Source organism: Cyrtonyx montezumae, unplaced genomic scaffold (assembly GCF_038088225.1).
Source record: "Cyrtonyx montezumae isolate F1298 unplaced genomic scaffold, pur_monq_1.0 scaffold_3, whole genome shotgun sequence".
Classification (NCBI taxonomy): domain Eukaryota; kingdom Metazoa; phylum Chordata; class Aves; order Galliformes; family Odontophoridae; genus Cyrtonyx; species Cyrtonyx montezumae.
In genome coordinates this window covers 108,891,349-108,910,109 of record NW_027072034.1, presented here as the reverse complement: position 1 = coordinate 108,910,109, position 18,761 = coordinate 108,891,349, and the positions used below count along the sequence as shown (strand labels likewise).

The 18,761-nt window shown below is 41.4% G+C and overlaps 3 protein-coding genes across 6 annotated transcripts; all 3 read right to left on the bottom strand.

Moving 5' to 3' along the window:
- Positions 1–206: 206 nt before the first annotated feature.
- Positions 207–5,785, bottom strand: SMCO3 (single-pass membrane protein with coiled-coil domains 3). 3 transcript variants are annotated; one of them, XM_065742777.1, is made up of 2 exons: positions 5,702–5,785; positions 207–1,775 (listed from the first exon to the last, which is right to left on the bottom strand). In XM_065742777.1, exon 2 carries the CDS (start codon positions 1,764–1,766, stop codon positions 1,089–1,091), a length of 678 nt encoding a protein of 225 aa, XP_065598849.1. In that variant the 5' UTR covers positions 1,767–1,775; positions 5,702–5,785; the 3' UTR covers positions 207–1,088. The 3 variants fall into 3 exon arrangements, with proteins under 3 accessions (XP_065598849.1, XP_065598850.1, XP_065598848.1); XM_065742778.1 differs by lacking the exon at positions 5,702–5,785 and adding an exon at positions 4,406–5,192; XM_065742776.1 differs by lacking the exon at positions 5,702–5,785 and adding an exon at positions 4,411–5,192 and having other exon boundaries at positions 208–1,783.
- Positions 5,786–5,842: 57 nt separating this feature from the next.
- ART4 (ADP-ribosyltransferase 4 (inactive) (Dombrock blood group)) lies at positions 5,843–9,683 on the bottom strand. The gene is made up of 4 exons (XM_065742775.1): positions 9,149–9,683; positions 7,458–8,184; positions 6,729–6,816; positions 5,843–5,917 (listed from the first exon to the last, which is right to left on the bottom strand). Exons 1-4 carry the CDS (start codon positions 9,230–9,232, stop codon positions 5,878–5,880), a joined length of 939 nt encoding a protein of 312 aa, XP_065598847.1. The 5' UTR covers positions 9,233–9,683; the 3' UTR covers positions 5,843–5,877.
- Positions 9,684–11,425: 1,742 nt separating this feature from the next.
- Positions 11,426–17,257, bottom strand: BGLAP (bone gamma-carboxyglutamate protein). 2 transcript variants are annotated; one of them, XM_065742884.1, is made up of 4 exons: positions 17,003–17,255; positions 15,017–15,052; positions 13,862–13,931; positions 11,426–12,188 (listed from the first exon to the last, which is right to left on the bottom strand). In XM_065742884.1, exons 1-4 carry the CDS (start codon positions 17,067–17,069, stop codon positions 12,059–12,061), a joined length of 303 nt encoding a protein of 100 aa, XP_065598956.1. In that variant the 5' UTR covers positions 17,070–17,255; the 3' UTR covers positions 11,426–12,058. The 2 variants fall into 2 exon arrangements, with proteins under 2 accessions (XP_065598956.1, XP_065598957.1); XM_065742885.1 differs by lacking the exon at positions 15,017–15,052 and having other exon boundaries at positions 17,003–17,257.
- Positions 17,258–18,761: the final 1,504 nt, after the last annotated feature.

Here is an 18,761-nt window from a genome sequence, read left to right as displayed (position 1 = left end):
GACAGTGGAGAGCTTCCTAGATGTAATCTTTTCATTTTCATGGGCACTATCTAACCATTAAACTTTTGATGCTGAATATTAACAAGCATGTATGAAGAATTTATAAACTACACCCATAATGAAGGATTTAAACATTTTTTTCTTGATTTGTTTTGAGATTGATTTCTCATTACAATAAAAAAAAAAATAAACCAAGTGCAGGAAAAAGAGCTCTGAGAGTATTTAGATATATTTTTATTAATTCCTAAATATTATATATATATATATATATTTGTTTTCAAAGAAAATAAGCAAACCACAGCAAATCAGAGCTTGACAGAAAAACATGTTCTTGCTTCTAGCTTTGTTCTGAAAGTCTGCAAAATTTGTTGACATTTGGTGGTATGTTGTGAAATACAGAATGAGAGTATTCTTGGCAGCCCACACTGCTGACTCTTAAAGCACTTGAAAGTAAATTTAGTGCATTAATAGGGCTGTAATCTTACAAATCCTTGTGCAAGCATTTAATGCCATTTGATCAACAAAGCAGCAAGTGTGCACAGAAATATCATAGTACCTGTGGGTGGGCAGGAGTGGGACAATACTGATAACAAGATGTTTGCTCACAGCTAGATACACCAGGAGCACTGCAGCTGGATTCTCTCAACAGTGGGCCCAGGAGGCCTGTGATTTTCTTATCTGTTGATCTGCAGGGATTAGTATTTATATAAAGATCTCTGGCTGGCTCCTCAGGCAGGAATGGCACAGGAAATAGGAGTTACATGTGCTTCATTTAGTCCTTGTAAGCATTTCTATGAATGAAGAATTTGACCTGTCAGATTTAGCACAAATCCACACTATGAGTTTAACAACAGCTGCCCTGGTGAATTCTGCAGGTGATTATATGGGTTATTTTACTGAAATCATTTTCTCCTGTTATAGTATTATTTTGATAGAGAAACTCTGGAAGAGAAAAATTGCACCTTCTCACCACTTCTGCTCTGGCAGTACGTATTACTGTCACCAGTACTAATAGCATTTCACTTACAGTGCATTCTGGAAAACAGCTGAGGAAAAAATGCCATATATTTTAAGTGTTGCCTTTCCATTCACTGAACTTGGAGTCTGACCAAAGAAGTCACTTCGCGTATGGCATGCTGGTATTTTTCTGAGGCTTCTTTAAACTCAGCCAGGTGCTCCTCATAGCTCCTCACAGCTGCCAGCAGATGATTCCTCTCCACAGCTCCCAGAATGGCGTGGAGGATCATTTCCATGCCGAGCCCAAGGATAGCAATGCTGATTCCCCCAAGAACAGATGCCCCAATCCGTGCAAGGAGGCTGACAAGTTTGCAGACAGTGAGAGTGATAAGGTTGGAGCTAAGCAGTTTGATAGCCACCACCCCAGCATCTGAAGTCACTTTTCCAAGAACAGTGGAAAAAACTTTATGGGCTATTGCAATTTTCTCCAGCTCTGGCTCTTCGATGTCATACAGCTTCTGGTACAGAACAGGCTCCAGCTTCTCCTTCATGTCTCTATCAATCTTCTGTACCTGACACTGAATCTCATGCATCGCTTGAATGATAATATCACAGTTCTCTTTGATGGTGCTGCTCTCTCTCATCCTGATATAGGTGATAGTACACCCCAGGTGTGCATTCAGAACTCCAGCCAGCTCATTTGTTGCCTGGAAATTCATGGACATGCAGTCAAGCAATTCCCGGTGCAGATGGATCAGTTCTTGACGTCTCTTGGGGTTTTCTGGGTAAAGGAGGTCACTCAGTGCCATTCTTCAGGAGTAAATTACTTCAAGAGAGAAAAGAAGACTATTACTCTGTTTAACATCCATAATCCCAGACCTTAATAAGCAGTGAAATGTAGACTTCTTTGTCTCTGCCTCATTAGTTCTTTTTATACTTGGCAAATCAAATCCCAAAAGACAGTTTGTACTTCCATAAATCTTAAACACTTTTATGTATCTTTAGCCAAATTATTCAAAAAGGACCTTGTGAGACATTGCTCAGAACAACAAAACTGGCTAAAAAATATGGTAATTAGTAGATTGGTAAAATGAACGTGAGTCTTCCGTCACTGAAACTGCAGACAGTAGAAGCTGAACTAGTTCACTGAAAAACAGGATAAGCTCATCTAGTCAGTGAAATCTGAAATAAACTGTGGAAATGAAAGGCCTATTCTAGACATACTTTTCTGTCAACCTACTTTTTTTCAATTAGTGGCATACAATTTTTAAATTACTATAATGACTGTGCTGTTTGTATCAGCTTGAGGGTGTTTTAAGCCACTGTAGTTTATTTCTTATCCCATTCAAGAGAAACATAGGAACTTTGTGTGCATACTATTATACTATATTGCATTCCAGAATTCAGAGAGAATAGCAAAATTATCTATAACAAACCCATCTTTACCCATATCACTTACACTCAACTCCCACTGTGTTTTCTTCCCTGATATGCAGCCCCTCTTCCTTCTCTGTTTCTTTCTTCAATACTCCAAATCACATCCCTTCCTAATGCCATGAAGTCCCTGCTGATCTTTCACTGCCAAATATCAAGCAGCTACAGGCAGGCCCCTGAAATTTGGTGTGCCATGTCAACTCCTGCAGATTGCCTGGGATGACAGACTGCCCTGGATCAGCAGGCAGCAGCCATGCAGCCAAACTCCCTCTGTGTACCACTTTCTTTTAACCCATCACCAGTTGCAAAGTACAAATGATTTTGACTTCAGCACGTGCATTGGGGACAAACAATGAATGAGTAGGATGACTGGTTCCTTTGGTGGCACTTTGGCTTTCTCAACCCTTTTATTGTGTATCTTGAGCCTCTGGTATGTGTTACTTTGTATTTTTCCAATATAATTTTTTTTCTTGCTCTTGGTACCCACAAACCACAGTTATAGCTACAAATAATCATGTGTAGGAGTCTAGCTAGATTTTTCTTGCTGAAAGATAACATTTGTGCCATTTTTGTCCTTTGTAGTTCCTTCATTATCAGCTAACTGAAAACCCAGCTGTAGTTCACTAGACACTCCTTTCCTAACAAGACCACAGTAGGAAAGCAGAACAATCTCAATACTCGTGTCCCACTCCAATTTATAGGAGGGAGAAGAGGTTCTTTTCAATATAAGTATACCCGATGGTGAGATTAAGACACAACGGGTCAAAAGTTAGCCCAACCAGTTTATTACAAATCCTAGTTGCTTAGGGATGTGGAGAAGGGAAGATGAGCAATAGAAAAGAGAAAAGCAAGGAGTCTCATCAGAAAGCAAGAGAGATACAATCACCACCGTGGATCCAACGAGGTTTGTAGTAGGTCTGTTGATGGGAAAAGCTTCACAGCAAGCAGGACACAGGGGGTTCTTCCAAAGAGGCTTTTTCCCCTCGTGGAATTCTCTGTCAAAAGTTTTTTTCTTTGTGAGTTCTTCTCCGAAGTCCTGAGTTTAGTGAAGGCCTTTTATCCCCTATTTCTCAGTTTTATTCTTTTCTCTCTGTTAGTGTGACATCTGGCCCAACAGATAAGCCAGCAGGGAGTGGTGTCTTTATTGCCATGCACAAGCATTATTGTCTTTTGCAGTGATCAGCTTCTCCAAGCCATACCCCCAAAAAGACTGCTTGCCCCTATTTCTGCTTATCTTTACAACCATAAGCAGAGGCATTGTGGCACAGTGACACCCCCTAAATTTGCAGCTGTCAGTTAGAGTCTTATCACCAAAAAGGCCTCATGAATCAAGCTTTGAGACAAAAGAAAGAACAGTTTTTGTCTTTCACACTCCTCTAGCCAACTCTTAGTGTTAGTGTTGAACTACAAGCCAGTTAACTCACAATTTTTTCCACTATTTTGCACAGTACATTGTTTTTTCAGACACTTATCTTGTAGCTCTGTCAAGAGAATCAAGTCTTTAATTTATCTTTCTTAAGGCTAGAGGAAGCGAAGTTTACATACAGTAAAAGGTTTTGATTTTCGGTAAACAAAAAGCCACGATTCCTTATGCTCAGGTTATGATTCCTTATGCTTCTGGGATGTTACTGGCTTACTCTCTGGCTCAGTGTATTAATACTTTCCACCTCACTGATGCTAAGCTGAAGGATCATTCGTTAATCCCTATTTATACAAACTGAGAAGACAAAATGTTCTAAGAGAAGGAGTGTTTCAATGAACATTTTATCTACTAGAAAGCTATGGAGGATACTGATAGCATCTATTCTTTATGCATGATTCTTTCAGCTTCCTAAAATTCCTTTTGATTTTATGTCCCTTAAACATAAATTATCTCTTATTCTTCACACTCACACTTTTTTAACAGCCATTTTCTAGAGTTAGGCAGACTTCATACATTTCCATATCTCTGTCTATTTCTTCAACTTCAGGCATGTTTTTTCCCAGAGGCTTTTCAAGTTAAACATTCAGATAGCCTACCTGATAGTGCCCAAGTGCTCTTTCAAACAGCTGAATGTGTACAGGACAGTGATCTCATCATGTTTCCACTGTGTTCCTCTGGTGGTTTCCAGCAGCATGTGATGAGTCAGGGATCCAGAGCCTGGGCTTCAGCTGGGTCCTGCCGCCTGCCTGCTTGCCATTCATTTTATTATGTTATGTTTACCTTCATTCTCCTCATTTTCTTCCTTATTTCCCCTTCCTTTTAATTATAGCACAATTTATTTCACACTGGTTCACAATTGTTAGGTCTTCCAAAGGCATTTTGTTCCTGAAGAGAATAGGAACAGCATGAATCTATCTGTCTGTGGCATAGGTACCTACAGCCATAGCTGAAAAGAGATTATATAACTTACTCAGAACAACAAAAAAAACAAAACATGTAGGGCATGCGAATACTCCTGTAATATGTTACATGATGTGTATACCCACTACTATCTACAGACTGAATGTAGATTGTTTGAGGACTCAGACAACTTTACCAATAAATGCCAAAGGTGAAAATAATTCATTTTCACCTCTACTATTGCTTTTCAGATGACGTGCTGAAGGTCAGATTCGTAACTCCTGCATCCATAAGAATAACCATACCTACAGCTATTGACACCATATTTTGCTGGCCCACTTGGTAAGACCCCTGCAAAGGCTGACAAAGAGCTTTTTCTGTGTTTTCTTCTAATGCTGAAGTCTTGTGGGGAGAGTAATATGATTTGATAATTTCTAATATTAGTTTCAGAAATTTGGCATCACAGCTGAAAGTATTTGTATTTCTTCCTCTGTCATCTGGATTTTCTCTGTTTGCTTTTCAGAGCCAGACACCTCATTCAGAAATGTTATCCTGCCTTGGTTTTAGGAGTGACAAAGAAAGGCTGCTGAAGGCCTGCCAGAATCTGTATGAATTAGTGTACATTCGTCTCTGCAACCAATGCAATATTCCAGATCCTCAATCACCATCTTGGTACCAACTTCCCCACCATGACAGTAAAGAAAAGTTCAGCATTAAAGAGAACTTGCAGCTCCTGCTCAGTGCTTTAAAAGAGGTGCAAGCCACAATGGAAACAAAAGACAAGGATGTACAGGAAAGCATGAAGCAAAGTTTGTGTGCTAAAATTACCAGTCATGTCATCTCTCTACAGGAAAAAATGGCTGCAGTAAAAGATATCTATGAGAATAAGGGGATTATAGGAAGTATATTGGGTGCACTGGTTGCAGTGTTGTTAAAACATGATAATTTCCCTGACACAGTCGAGTCTGCTATGGAGCAGTTACTGAGTTCACCTGCTTTATCCCTCCAAGTCTCAGAACTTCTCATGGACTATACTGATATCGTTAAGATGCTGCAACAGAATGGGACACCGAGTACCACAGAAGACAGCTCCTCTTCAAGTGAAACATCACAACAGCTCAGGCTTCATTCTGTATCCTCCAACTCTTCACTTTTTCTTTCATTCAGACCCTCCTCCGAGGACACAGATCCATAAGGAGTAGCCTGAAAGTAGCAGCTGACATGTTAGAGGAGGCTTTCAGGGTGCTGAGGCCACCATGTGAAGCATTCCAAATCTTTGTTAAAATGATTGAAAACTGCATCCCAGTAGTAACAGAAAAGTTGCAAGAGACATAAATGTGCTAATGTGTTAGAAGTCCACCTTGATTCCTTTAATTCTCACATAGGAAGGAGTTAGAGCAAGCTTAAACACACACATTCAAGACATATCTGTGACAGCTGCTTCTAATCTTCTCAGTCCTTTTTGAAATCTCTACTTAGTATCTCTGAGCATTTAGGAATCGTAATAAAGTTTTGTCAATCAAATATTTGAATTATTTGAAATGAATGGTAAAGCAAAAAGGCAAAAATGTGGTGTGAAATATACACAAGAGTACAAGCTAATCATAAAATAGCTCTGCACAAAATCTGGTCAAACTGTGCAGGCAGATGTTTCAGGATTTCAGTAGCAGTAGCTGTTCAGTTTGACAGAACGTGCTACTACATTTTAGATATTTAGATGATGGTCTCTGCCATTGCATGTGTCTAAATCTGATGTCAGAAATATGAGTGTCAGACAACTCACTTCAGTCTTCCCAAAAATACAAAGACACCCACATTCCCTATGTGCCCTCATTTCTAATGCTAGCATTTCTCAGGTGCCTAAAGTTCTGTACTTCTTGACATGGGATTTCCAATGGAATGGCAGCACCAAGCTTTCACAGAGCTGCTCAGAAAGCCAAGCAGTTCACCCAACTGCTTTTTCTTGACAATTATTCAAATGTACATATCTGGATGTAGCCAGAGAATCACTCACTGCATGGCCAAGCACAAGAAAACACCAACTACGGTAGGAAGAAAGATGGAGGCAGAGGCAGTAGAACCACTGTTCTTGATTCTTGAAGCTGAAAGAAAGTCAAGAGAGCAGTCATTTAAATCTTATTTGACTGCCTAGGACTTCCTGCCCTTTCTAATGCACACTTTGCCACAAAGAGACATTTCCTTAAGTCTATCTACTATTCTGGCTTACAGATGGGCAAAAATTTTCATTCCAAAGGGAAAAAAGCAGGATCCTATAGTAGTAGTGCACTCCTAGGACAGGGCTGTGAAACAAACCCATTGAGGTCTTCTTACAGAGGTGTTATCTCTAGCCAGGAAGCTGACACCGTTTGTTCTACCAATCAATACTTCTCCTGTCTTCTGCCAGGGGAAGGAATACAGGAGTGAGGCAATGTAGTTTTGGTTACATTTATTTGAGCTTGCCAGTGTAGTAGTGCACCAAAATCCTGTGTAGTCCTGAGGCCTGACATGAGTCTGAATTCAAGCTGCCTGCAAATTTCATCTGCCCTTTCAATAGGAAGGCTGGAGACTCAATGCATGTGTTCTGCAGCATCCTTGAAACAGCAGATGAGTGGAGGCTGCTAAGATCCCTGAGGCATGCTGTCCAGCAGCTAGCCCTGTGTAGGTACATCTGGCTTGGGCTAGTGGGGCTACTGGAGACCAGGCTGGCCTGCATCCTACCTGCTCAAAGGGGTAAGTACAGTACCTTTCAAGAGCTGGCAGCGGTACTTGCTGTAGTTCCCCACAGAATGCAGGTGCAACCGGTTACCATGCTGTGTCCGAAAGAAGTTTTTGACAAGGAATATCTCATAAGGGGGAATGAGAACTTCCTTCTCAGATGCGTAGTAAGAAAAGCCTTGCATAGCTGCTCCCAGGCAGGTTTTCACTGTAAACAGTGTTTCATTTCCAAATCTCTGGGCTTCATTCCAGAGGAGAGAGGTGGAGGTGAAACGGCCAAATCTCACTGTGCTGCCAACTGCAGCCTCAATATATAAGTCCTTTACACCTCTGTGCACCCGGTAGCAGTGACGCTTCCCCATGTTGTCCTTGCTGCTCTGCCATTGCTTCATTATCTGGATAGCTGTTGTTAGGTAAAAGTGAAAATATTTGAAGCTGAAGTTGTGCCTGTAATGCTCTGGAGACCTTCCTGCTATGGATGTGGCCCAGTTCAGCTGAGAGTGCAGGGAAGAATTCATGGTGTAAGCCATGAGGACGGTGGCATGACTATCATGCATCTCCCTCAGGAGACCTACAGGGCTCTTCAACAAAGCTTCCTGAGCCTTCTTCCAGAGACTTGAATAGTTCTTACTAGCAGCTATTTCCTTCTGGAAATAGTCTCCCTGCTCCAGCTCTTCCATCATCTGCTCTCTGCAACCCAGGTACTGGTCATCGAAGGAATGTAGAGCCATATCCATCATAAGGTGGGACACAGCCTGCAATGCAAAAGCAAACAATGGTTAGCATCAGAGGTGTGATTTTTGTGTGTGTGTGTGTGTATTTCTGTAAATGCAAGCCAGGTTTTCCCCTACTTTCTCCCTTCAGTTGTTCAGCACTGGCAGAAAAAAACAGAGAGCAGGCATCTTTGGCAAGCCTTCCTGAGCTACCTCAGGTCCAAGCCCCACCTCAGCAAACAACAATCAGAATGCTAATGTTCTAATTTTATTATCATTGGCATTAAAAACTTATGGACAGTTTGCACTTCGAAGGGCAAAGGGATAGCACTCATAGGACAGACCTAGAGTGCATATTCTGCTCATGATCAGTAAGTGATTTTGAAGAAAGAAAGAATAAGCAAAACATTATGTCAGGGGCAGTGTAGCCTGAACACATCTCAGGGGTGAAGTTCTTTCTTTCTTATCACACCCCTTGGACGTATTCTGGCTTCAGAGCAGGATGTTCAGTAAGAAGAACACAGCAGCAGTGTGCCAAAACTTTTGATCATCCACTTTGTCTCTCTTAGATGGACTTGTCATGTAAATAAACATTAAAACATGAGAAAGGTTCTACATAACCCAGTGCTATAAGGGGAACATAATTTCTAACATATTTTGACTGTGAAATGACACACTAACTATCCAATAACCTTCTTAGCCTATGAACTTAGTCTCGTCCACAAACCATATGAGGATTCTAATTATTTCTCAATTATACTGTAATTTATTTGAGGGGAAACTGAAACTCATAAGGAGTAAGTAGAGCAAAATGGTCACTGCCCCATCCAATAGCACACTGCTGTTGGCAGAATCTCAGTTGAGAGAGGCTGGAAAAGGAGAGGAACAATTCCATGAAAATTAATCTGAAGCTTCTAAAAGATTTTATTTATTTATTTAAAGTTTTATTTCAATAGGATAAATGATTTCACCATTACAAATATAACACAATGTTTGCCCCCCTTACCAGTCTTTGCAAGACCAGCAACAAAATGCTGGCCATCAGAAGCACTGACATCCTTGAATCTTCCCAAGACACTGTAAAGAACATTTAGCTCAAGAAGAGAAGCCCTGAATTTGTTTCTTCTTCGTTTTTTTCTTGAGTTCTGAAGTTTGTATTTTACTCTCTAGTTTTGGTGACAGTTTTTCAACTGAAGATCACCCAGTGGATTCTTAAAGCAATCCAGATGTCACTGATAAAGTCCAACAGACAGCTTACTGATAGAAGTGTGCCCATAATCCACAAACAAGGGTCTGGATGCACTGGGACTTTATGAGTTGTTTCCTCACTTCAACCTCAGCCAGTGCAGTTGTCCTTTGCCTTGACAGTTTTCTTAATTCCAAGGTATCTTGCACTCTTGCTCTTGGAAAGAGAAGGCAAGGTCTAAGACAATTCTCTCCTGAGGAGTATATGTGAAGATGAGGTGACGAGTACTTTGTGGCTGACAGTTTAAGAAGTCATTTTAATGACGTGCAGAGCTCTGATAAAGCCTACACAGAAATGCAGATTGGGATCCCATCTGGACGCAGAGATAACATAAATATCTCTCTCCTCCTTAGCTTCTCCCAGTTGCTAGTAGCATAGGTTCTCCACTTACACCACAGCAGAGTGGCACCTTGTTGACTTGTTTACATGTTTACTCTCAGAATGAGTGCATACATGCAGATTCTACATCGAGAACAATCTCTCCCTGCTAGCTGCTTTGTAGTCACCCTTCCAATTAAAAGACAATGAGTTACTCACGTGCAAAGACCCATGACCTCCGGCAGCGCTTCTGCACAGTAAAAGAACAAAGACTACTAGGGTATCGTTCTCACTTTGACACAGACAATCTAAGCCCACTTCTCGTTGCCCGCTAATAAGCTGGTCAGAGAGATTTTGAGGTGGGCACACGCAGCCACGGCGATAAATGAAATGACCATACGATGGCAGCAGAGGATGACTAATGGTATTGAAGTGTCCCTTGAACAGGTGAAAATTGAGCTCCTCCAATCCAGCACTGCATTTGTGATTTGATTTGTGCACTCAGTCCTCCAAAGGCCATTTAAAGACCCGGTGACATAGACCAGATTGCATGATCAAGGCCTTAATATTCCCCTTCCCAGAAAAGAATATTTATCAAAAGGAAGAGAAAAATATAAAACTAACAGAATTATATAAATATTGACAGAAAAAAAAATTGATTTTCTTTTTACCAAACAAAAACAATGCAACAACAACAAACCCTCACATTCATACAGCAGGTACTAGAAGCTCACTAATCTCTCTGGTATTTTTCCTGGCAACATTTTCCCAGCTTTCAATGAGAACATTGTTCATTTTACTAGATGACCTTTAAGGGCGAGTTTTCTGTTAGCATCACTTTATGCCAATAGAGGAACCACTCTCAGATACTTGACCAAGACAAGCAGAGGTACTTAATAACGTTTTCTCCTTGGCCAAGGTTAGTATACCCAGTGCAAGCCATAACAACTTTCTAAAGGAGTACTGCACACACAGCGCTCACCTGTAGGGACTTATCCCATGTCCTTACTTTAGTGTAGGGTCTTGCAGAGAAATGCTGAACTCAGTAGGCAGTGGATCAGTAAAAACCTTGCTCTCCATCACTGTAATGGTGTACAGAAATCATCACCTGAATCTTTGTGTAGCTATTTAGTGGAGCACTGGCACAGGCTGCTCAGAGAGGTGGTGGATGCCCCATCCCTAGAGACATCCAAGGTCAGGCTGGAGGGGCTCTGAGCACCCTGACTGAGCTGTAGGTGTCCCTGTTCATGGCTGGGCAGTTGGACCAGATGGCCTTTAAGGGTCCCTTCCAGCTCAAACGATTCTGTGATGCTATGATTTCTAATCCACAGTGGAGCAGAGGAGAGGGGAAGAAAGCCTCATCAATCTGGATCCTGCTCTTCCTTCCAGATATGACCTTAACAGCAGAAACAGGCTGTACAGAGGAACAGAGAAAAGCAGCACACCAACTGCTTTACATAAGCAGTATTTATTGCAATCAGCATTTCTCAAGGCTCAGCAGTTTCTACTGTTGGAGATGGGATTTGCCATCTATCTCTCAGGGAATACGTGTTGACAGACTGTATCAAGGGAGTCTGCAGAAAGTTGCTAATGAATAACATTCATACAGGGATACAGAATGAAGTAGTGCAGATGGAATAAGATATGTATATGTATTCTTCCCTATATAGGGAAGAGAGAGAGGCAAGCTGCCTTGGATGAACAAAATGCTGGCCCAACTTCAATCCAACATCAAAAGGCTTTATTTTTATTTCATAAAGTTTATTGCTTTATTTTGTTTGCTTTCTGGGAGCTATTTTAACATATTTAGTTTCAAGCACAAAAATATCAGAGACAGATTTTTTTTTGTTCTGCTTGGGTATATTCAGTTTCTCCAGAAATCAACTGTAAAAAAACAATAAGAGATTTCCAATTCATTGTTCACAGTCACTGAATATAGCACACAAATGGAAGGGCTCATATAAAAGGTTTTCAAACACACTTTTTGGGATTTGAACATTGGTGTTACAAAGGCAAATTTTGTGATAGAATAATAGGAGTATACTGGGATATGATTTCTGGATCTGTAACAGTATTTACAGAAGAAACAGGTAACATAAAGTCTTCTCAAATGTTTCTGGTGACACTGAAAATACCACAGAAGATAACAGAGAAGAAACATCTTTGATAAAAGTGGGAAAGGTAATGCAATCCAGACAAGTAGAATAATTACTGCCTTTGTGTTTCAGCTGGCAAGGAGGCAATGGAAGAAGGTCCCAGTGTAGGTGTCATTCTTCCCTTCCTCCTGTCCACAAGATTCTTTCTTGCTGGAGGGTTTAGAATGGTCAAATGATCAAAATAATCATACCATCCTTAGTATCTCCCAAAGAAACGATTGTAGGCCATGGGAAATCCTATTTGGTCAGACAGATAGTCACAGGGTGGGTAGCTCTCACAACGCTCACGCATCTGTTCCATTGGGCTTTTGTAATACTCAGAGTACCTGGAGTGAACAGAGAGAAAGATGCCATACTTTGCATTCAGTCAGTGGAGCTGGAGAAGTTTCACACTCTGACAGCAATGTGAGGAGTGACTCCCCACAGCACCGCAGTGGGGTGCATCTCGTAGTGGGTTAAACATCTGCCTACGTGGGGGTAGACCTCCTTGACAAACCTGGAGAAACTGGGACTGAACACAGTTTTTTGTTTTTGCCCCCAACCTCATTCCCCAGCTACATGACAGTCTTGTAGAATATGCATATGTATACTATTTTATAATTATTTTATTTTAGTATTTCTTGCTTATTTTCATCTGTGCTGTTTCTGCTCATTTTTCTGCTCTGTCTTTCTTTAAAGTATTTTCTTCTCATCACCATCACTTTTGTTGTAGACAATAATCCTTTCCACCTCACAGCTTTGTTTTGCCATGCTGAGCAAGCCCAAATCTTTAAGTCTCAGCTACACATTCTTGATGCCCCTCTTACCTCCTGCTGCAGATACAGTTATCTTTCCTGCATGAGCTGCTACAGGAGAAAACTGATTAGTATCTCCTGAGTTATTACTTTATTTCTGTATTGGAAGTTCCCTGCTGCATCCTTGAGTTCTACTTGTTGCATCTGTATTTCCAGACTATCCTTACCTTGTAATTAAATAATACAGCAAGCTCTCTTAGAAGTCCTTTCTCATTTATGCTTGTAGCAGAAACTACTTTTATCATGATCTACCCATACAGGGGCAGGCAATACAGTTTCTACTTCCGAATTTCATTTTACTTAAAATAAATAAATAAATAAATAAACCTGGTGTGCCAGGTTTCAACATGAGTGACTTCTGCTACCATTCTATGATCCTCTTTTCCACAAGATAGGAACTCCCAGTTTTCTATCATCTATATAAAACCATCATTCTTTCAGTCCAAAGGCAGACTGAATAATAATTATATTTGACACAGGTTTACATGAGACTGTGGCTTAACAACTCCTAGGAAATGTCTGAAGAGTATTCTTGCATGAGGTCAAATTTCTCCAAACATTTTTTATCTAGGATTTCTCCAAATCTCTCTGCCTAGATCATAGAATCATAGAATGGCTTAGATTGGAAGGGACCTTAATGATTGTTGAGCTCTAACCCCTGCACCTCAGTCAGGGCCTCCACCCACCAGATCAGTCTGCCCAGACCCCATCCAAGCTGGCCTTGAATACATCCAGGGATGGAGCATCTACATCTTCTCTGGAAAATCTGTTCCAGTGCCTCACCACCCTCAAACAAATGGGTGTGGAACCTACAGCTTCAGATTTAGCCTCACCACTGCAACAAAGCTGTGTCTCCTTTATATGGAGGTAGAGGCAATGGCCAGGGCTCTGTGATGCTCATTATCCTGGAATTTGGATGTCTGATGTCTCTGCAGGTTTGAGCAGCTTCTGACTTGTACGCTGTTGACCCCATGGGCTAGTGCTGTCTTCCTCCATGGGAAGGAATAACAAAGACCAGCAATGAGCTCCCAAAAGGATATTTATAAAAACAGAGCAATTAGTCTATCAATGGCAGTCTCTTACTGTCTTCTTAATTCTAGGCATGGTGTGTTGATGTACAGCAAAGAAATGCTTTGTCATATACCACCCCCTCTTCCAAAGAGTCATCTGGAGCCCAACTCTCAGCCTGGCTCATGTGATGTTACCATTCATACATGTCGAACCTCTTCTGCCTCTTCACAAAGGCATTGGCAACTTCTTTTTTAACCGTGATGCCTACCAAGAGAGAACACAGCAGGTTAGAGATGCATGGCTATGGTCTCTACAAATCAAAGACCAGCCTAGCCTCTGAAAAGGGATTGTTTTCTCTCATCACAAGAAGTTGACAGCTGCAGCTCACCCCAACTTCCAGTTCAGCTTTCCCCACTCCACTCTCCACTCAAAACCTTACATCTGAGTTCCCCCCTCACAGCAACCTGAAAATCTACATGAAGAAAGGGCTCTTTTTAAAATTCCATTCTCTTATTGCACAGTATGATATGAGTCCACATCAAATGCTCAGTAGGCAAAGTCATGACAGAATAAAATAGGAATAAGGAGAAAATGAAGGGAATAGCATGCTGTTTCTCTAGCCCAGCTAACTTCAGATTCTTGGCTTGCTTTCTGTCTCCTAGGCTTATTCAGGTACCCTTGTGTGGGATATGAATGCACAGAAATGGACAAATAACAGCCTGTCAGAAATCATCCCCTTTCCCTGAACACTTTGGTTTTTTTTCCTTTTTTCCAATCCGTGTTTGTATTGGCTCACTGGAGAAATACCAACTTTCATGCTTACCAGCAGCAATGTTACCCTGTAAAGTGTGAAAAAGGAGACACAAGGAAGAAAAAGGGGGATTTTCCATGTGAATTTCTGTCAGGATCAGCTTGCTGTGAAACCTGTGGATATCCCAAGCACAATTCCCTGTGGCCTGGGCAACCCAACAGAGGAGGAACTGCAACCCCCAGCAGCAGCTAAGGATGGAACTTGCTTTCAGAAACAAAACCTTTCTTCTCTGTAGTCCTATGCACTAGATTGGTTGACCAGTAGATACGAAGACCACTGTTTGGAGGCCCTGGGTCAGGTTCTGCTCTTGTAAAGACTGCTCTTGTAAGAGGCTGGGGACACAGTGGTCTCTTTGGAGAGGTTTCTGAGTTCAGATCAGAGAACCACAGAGACCAGGCACGTTGTTTTTCTTACACCACACTGTTTTGTGGAGGGGAGATGCAGCATGATTCTTGTTCACCCTTGAACCCATCAAAGGGAAGAAGGAAGAAAGATACACAAGAATGGAGTTAAGTGTCAGTCACAATTATATACTCACTGGCAGCACTGGGAGATCCTGAGGGCTCTTTGGGATCTGGAAGACAAACAGATAGACAGGGGCTTGCTTGTGCTGTCTGCTCTTTTGCTCCTTTCTCTAAGAGAATCATTTTGCTTATTGAATGGATTCAGCTTCCTCCCTTTTCCAAAAGATCTGATCCTCCCAAAAATCTATCCCAACACCCAGAATGTATGGATAGAATTGTTCTCCACAAAATTCACCCATTAGCATTATGCCTGAATGCATTTAATTTCATCTTCTTCTGAACAACATAAAATGACACAGTAACCATTTATTACCGTGGAAAGTTGAGGTAGACCTTCCTTTTCTTCCCTTCTTCCTCACCACTGCTAAGGGCAGGGACAGCTGGAGGGAAACCATTTTAGAAAAATCCCATATTTAGACAGAATCAGAAAATCATAGAAGCATAGAACTCCTTGAGTTGGAAGGGACCTTCAAAAGCTATCCAGTCTAACTCCCCTGCAATGAAGAGGGACACTACAGCTCGATCAGGGTGGCAAAGCACTAGCATCTCACCATCTTTATTGTAAAACACTTTTTCCTTATATTCTATCTAAATTTCTCCTCTTTTAGTTTGAAACCATTTCCACATGTCCTGTCACAACAGAACCTGCTAAAGAGTCAGTCCCTTTCTTTCTTACAACCCCTCTTCAGATAGCTGAACATCTCTTCTATCTTTGGAGAAAATTTCCCTCACTCTAGGCAGAAATCACTAGATATTGACAGCAAGGAGAATTAGGGCAAAAAATTAGGATCAACTCTACACTTTGCTACACTTCTGGATTTACACTTTAGGATCAATTCTACCAGCTTTGAGGAAACCAGCTCACCGACCTTCCCAGGACAAATTCACACACTGTGTTTCTGTTTCCAATTAGAATTTTCTGTTTCCTAATTAGAATCTTAATCCTTAATACCCCCTGCAAATATCCAAGCAAATTGTCTTCTAACAGACATGGTAGGTCTCCTCTTCACCTTGGTTTTCCCACACTGGCCTATTTCATGAGTGTTATCTTCCACTGTTTCACTAGGTATTTGGCATAAGTGTACTTACAGGCAGAGAAAGAGCTGTGGAAACAAAAACAAAACAAAACAAAACAAAACCCTACAACTAACAAAACAAAAACTGTGCTTAAACAAAGAGTTTGTGTGAGAAGAGTTGTTTGTAGTTCTATTTTTAAGCAATGTATACATTCCTTGGATTTCAAACATAAAAATAAAAATTAGAAGTTACTCCAAGGCTGTTAAGCAATCTGGAACGTAGTAACAACTAACAAAAACAGCAGAGATACACTCAACAGTGAGAAAGTGAGCAAGAGACTGACAGAAGGAAAATATAGATCAAGCAAAATATATTTTCCAGTATTGAATCATGATGTGTCTAATGCCAGGGACAGGCAGACAGGGCCCCTTCCTACTTGGTTTCTCTATTCCTGCTGCAAAAAGAAACACTTGTTGTTTCTGATCTTCCCACCCTTCCCTCTCTCACCATCAACACTAGATCTAACCACTGCATCACTCTCCTGATCATAATGTCACCATGCCTAAATCACCTTCAGATGTGATGTGCTCCCATTCCACATTTTTCAGCAGATGAAGGCTTGACTCAGAGCCTATCTCTGTGATTCTACATCACTCCAGTGCTGCAGAAATAATGTCTCCCTCCATATTCTTGACACAGCTCTGCCCTGCAGCTCACCCTGCGTACTCAGAATTGAACATCCAGCATTCCTTTGCCATTTTACCTAATTGTTAAATTGACTTAATGCATCAGTATGTCAAAATGTTGGAATTCTCTACTGCAGTTCAATGGTGCAAAAGTTTATTTTTTTTTGACCAGTGGAAGAAAGCACCCAGTAGGAGATAAGACTGTCTATTCCCAGGTCCCTCTGGTTTACTACAGTGGTACAGTCTCCCAGACTGAGATTCAACAGTGTTGCTAAGGAAGATGTCAATTTCCCTTACCTTTCTCACAGCAGCAGAGAACTGCCAGGGTCAGAGTCAAGATCAGTGGTGTCAGTAGCTTCCTCATGTCTGCTTTGCCTTTGCTGCTCTCCCTACACTCAGACTGTTCCTGGAGGTTACCAAGGCTCTCTGGAGCTTGCTTTCAAACATCGTTTTATATGCTGTGATTGCCTGGAGAGATCAGGAATCTGGCTTGTGTTCCTGAGTCTGAGCTCCAAAACAAAGCCTGTCCTTTGGGCCACAAACACTGGGTCCTGGCAGCCATTTGGACATCCATCTCAGCACTCATGTCATTTCCAGAAGATTTTATCTGAGATTTTGAATAGGTCCATTGAAGTAAAACAACTGGATAAAAAATCACTTTTATTATAAACATAGAAGTGACTCAGCTTCCTGCAGGAAAGCCAGGAGGGAGACCAGCATATCCAGAAATGAAGCAGATGCTTTGGTGTGATGGGACTCTCCCATGTGGAAAATGAGTCTGAACCTGATGGTGACCCTTTTCCCCAACCACACACATACCTCTAAAGGAAAGGACTACCATAAAATGGTTTTCATAGCCAAATATACCTCGCTGGCGTGGAGCTGGGCCGTGGAATGCGAGCGCTCAGTGGGCCACTTTTGGTAAGCAGAACTGGCGCTGCGGGATGAACCGACAGTTGAAGAAATTTGAGATGGTGACAGTATTGGGATCTTCATAGATAGTGGGGTGGGGCCTCACTTTTATCTTCCTGGAAATCTTCCCAGTTTGGAAGCTACTGGCATGGCTTCTCTTGTCTCAACATCAAATAAGACTTGAGACCTCAGAGGTGTTTTACTCTTCAGGACTTGGGTGATTGTGGGTACTTGGTAAATCAAGATGCACATGTGAGGAACAGGCTCTTGCCAGGCCTGGACCCAAAGGAAGGAGTGTGCTTCCAACAGCTCATGACAGTGTGCTCCTCAAGCAGTGATGGTGTTTGCAAAAACCTGTGTGTGGAAGTATCCCTGCTGAACCTGCTCAGAGCCACCAAGGAGCACCCAGAACCTACACTGCTTGTAGTACTGGTAACCAATCAACAAATCAGCCAACCAACATGTATCTGAAATAACCTCAAGCTGCGTTTTTGTCTCCTCAGTTCAGTAGAATTTTAGTAAGTATCACAGCTCTGTATTAAATACTGAATTGTTATCAGGTATGGCCTGCGCTACGGTGGCATTTCAGCCCATGGGTAAATGACATTTATTCAAAGTCAGACAACAGACAGTGCTCATGCTAACTCACAATATAACTAAACCTCCTCTTCCTCATGTTGAGATGCTTTTGTTTACCAGTACCCCATATTCCCATATTCCACTGTGCCAGCCAAGTTCCCAAACTCACGTCTCACATAACACATAGATCACTTCTTCCTCCTCTTCATGTTTGTTCCTCCTCAGCCCCACACACAGGGTTACAGAATTAAAAGGCTCCCAAGGGCAGTCACAGCCATTGGAGATTTTGATGATTATTAGAAACACAGTCTTTTCAACTAACATAGAAATCAGTGAAATTTCGGGACTAAAAATAATAGTTTCGTTTTTCTACAGTTCAGGACAGACTGAATATATACTAACAACATCCAGAAGAAGTGTCTTAGAGAGCAATAGTTTACAAATAAATAAATATCTAGAAGTGATAGGTATCCTAGGAAAGTCTAGTTTGCAAAAGAGAGCTTGAAAGAGTATAAATATACAATTCTAGTCATACAAACAGCCTTACTTCTCTTCCTAGCTTTTC